This window comes from Oryza brachyantha, chromosome 2 (assembly GCF_000231095.2).
Source record: "Oryza brachyantha chromosome 2, ObraRS2, whole genome shotgun sequence".
Classification (NCBI taxonomy): domain Eukaryota; kingdom Viridiplantae; phylum Streptophyta; class Magnoliopsida; order Poales; family Poaceae; genus Oryza; species Oryza brachyantha.
This window is the reverse complement of record NC_023164.2, coordinates 27430995-27432022: the sequence shown is the minus strand read 5'-3', so window position 1 is coordinate 27432022 and position 1028 is coordinate 27430995. Positions and strand designations below refer to the sequence as shown.

At 50.2% G+C, this 1028-nt stretch overlaps 1 protein-coding gene across 1 annotated transcript; it reads left to right on the top strand.

Moving 5' to 3' along the window:
• Positions 1 to 1028, top strand: LOC102715456 (protein FD-like). Its single transcript, XM_006648123.2, has 3 exons — positions 1 to 359; positions 446 to 523; positions 649 to 1028. Exons 1-3 carry the CDS (start codon positions 87 to 89, stop codon positions 721 to 723), a joined length of 426 nt encoding a protein of 141 aa, XP_006648186.1. The 5' UTR covers positions 1 to 86; the 3' UTR covers positions 724 to 1028.

Genomic DNA, 1028 nt, shown 5'->3' with positions numbered 1-1028 from the left:
GGGGATTGGTACTGTAGCTAGCTAGCTTAGCTACACAAGAAAAGAGAGGGAGAGAGAGAGGGGATCGCAAGCTAGGTAGGCTAGTCATGGCGGATCAGCTGGGCGGCATGGGCAGCCCGCAGCTAAGCCTGAGCAGCTGCAGCTCGTTCTTGTCCATCTCCAGCGCCGGCAACAGCGCCGCCGATGGTGCTCCCCATCTATCCCTCGGCGTGGGTGGCGCCGAGGAGCTGGATCTGCTGATGCAGGTGGGCATAGGTGGCGGTGGCGGCGGCGGCGGCGACGAGGAGGAGGAGGAGCGCAAGACCATCCGGATGATGAAGAACAGGGAATCGGCGCTGCGCTCCAGGGCGAGGAAGAGGGTACTAGTACTGTTACTTACTCCAACTAATTGATTATTCATGAGTAGCTAATACTCCTAATTGCATGAGCATGCGTGGATATATAGGCGTATGTGCAGGAGCTGGAGAAGGAAGTTCACCGGCTGGTGAATGAGAACCTCAAGCTCAAGAGGCACTGCAAACAAGTATTCCAATCCATTCATCGATCTCCGTTATATTATATATATGTTTCTGCACCTATCTTTAATACAGTAATGGATATAGCAGTAGCTAGTAACGATAATAAATTAACAGTAAGTAATGTATGCAGCTTAAGACAGAGATGGCTGCTCTGATCCAGCCTACCACCAAGCAGAGCTCCCACCGGAGAAGCTCATCCACTTGATCAGCGGAGCAGCTAAGCTTTTTATGCAGACGCAGAGCTTCTACCTGCAGCCATTGCCATTGGGTTGACTGTCCCCAGGGGTAGCGAGTAACAACGGCTTTCCGGTATTTTTTTTTTGGTTTCGGATGCATTGTGATCCACTGCACATGCATGCTTAATTGTTTGTTTGTGTCAGCGGCTAACTCTGCATATATACCCATGCTTGCTTACTGCAAAACCCCAAATATATAAGGCGCTCGGAATGTCTGTCTGCTTTCAACTATAGTTTAAAGCACGCCTACACTCGTTTGTGTTGCATTGTTCTA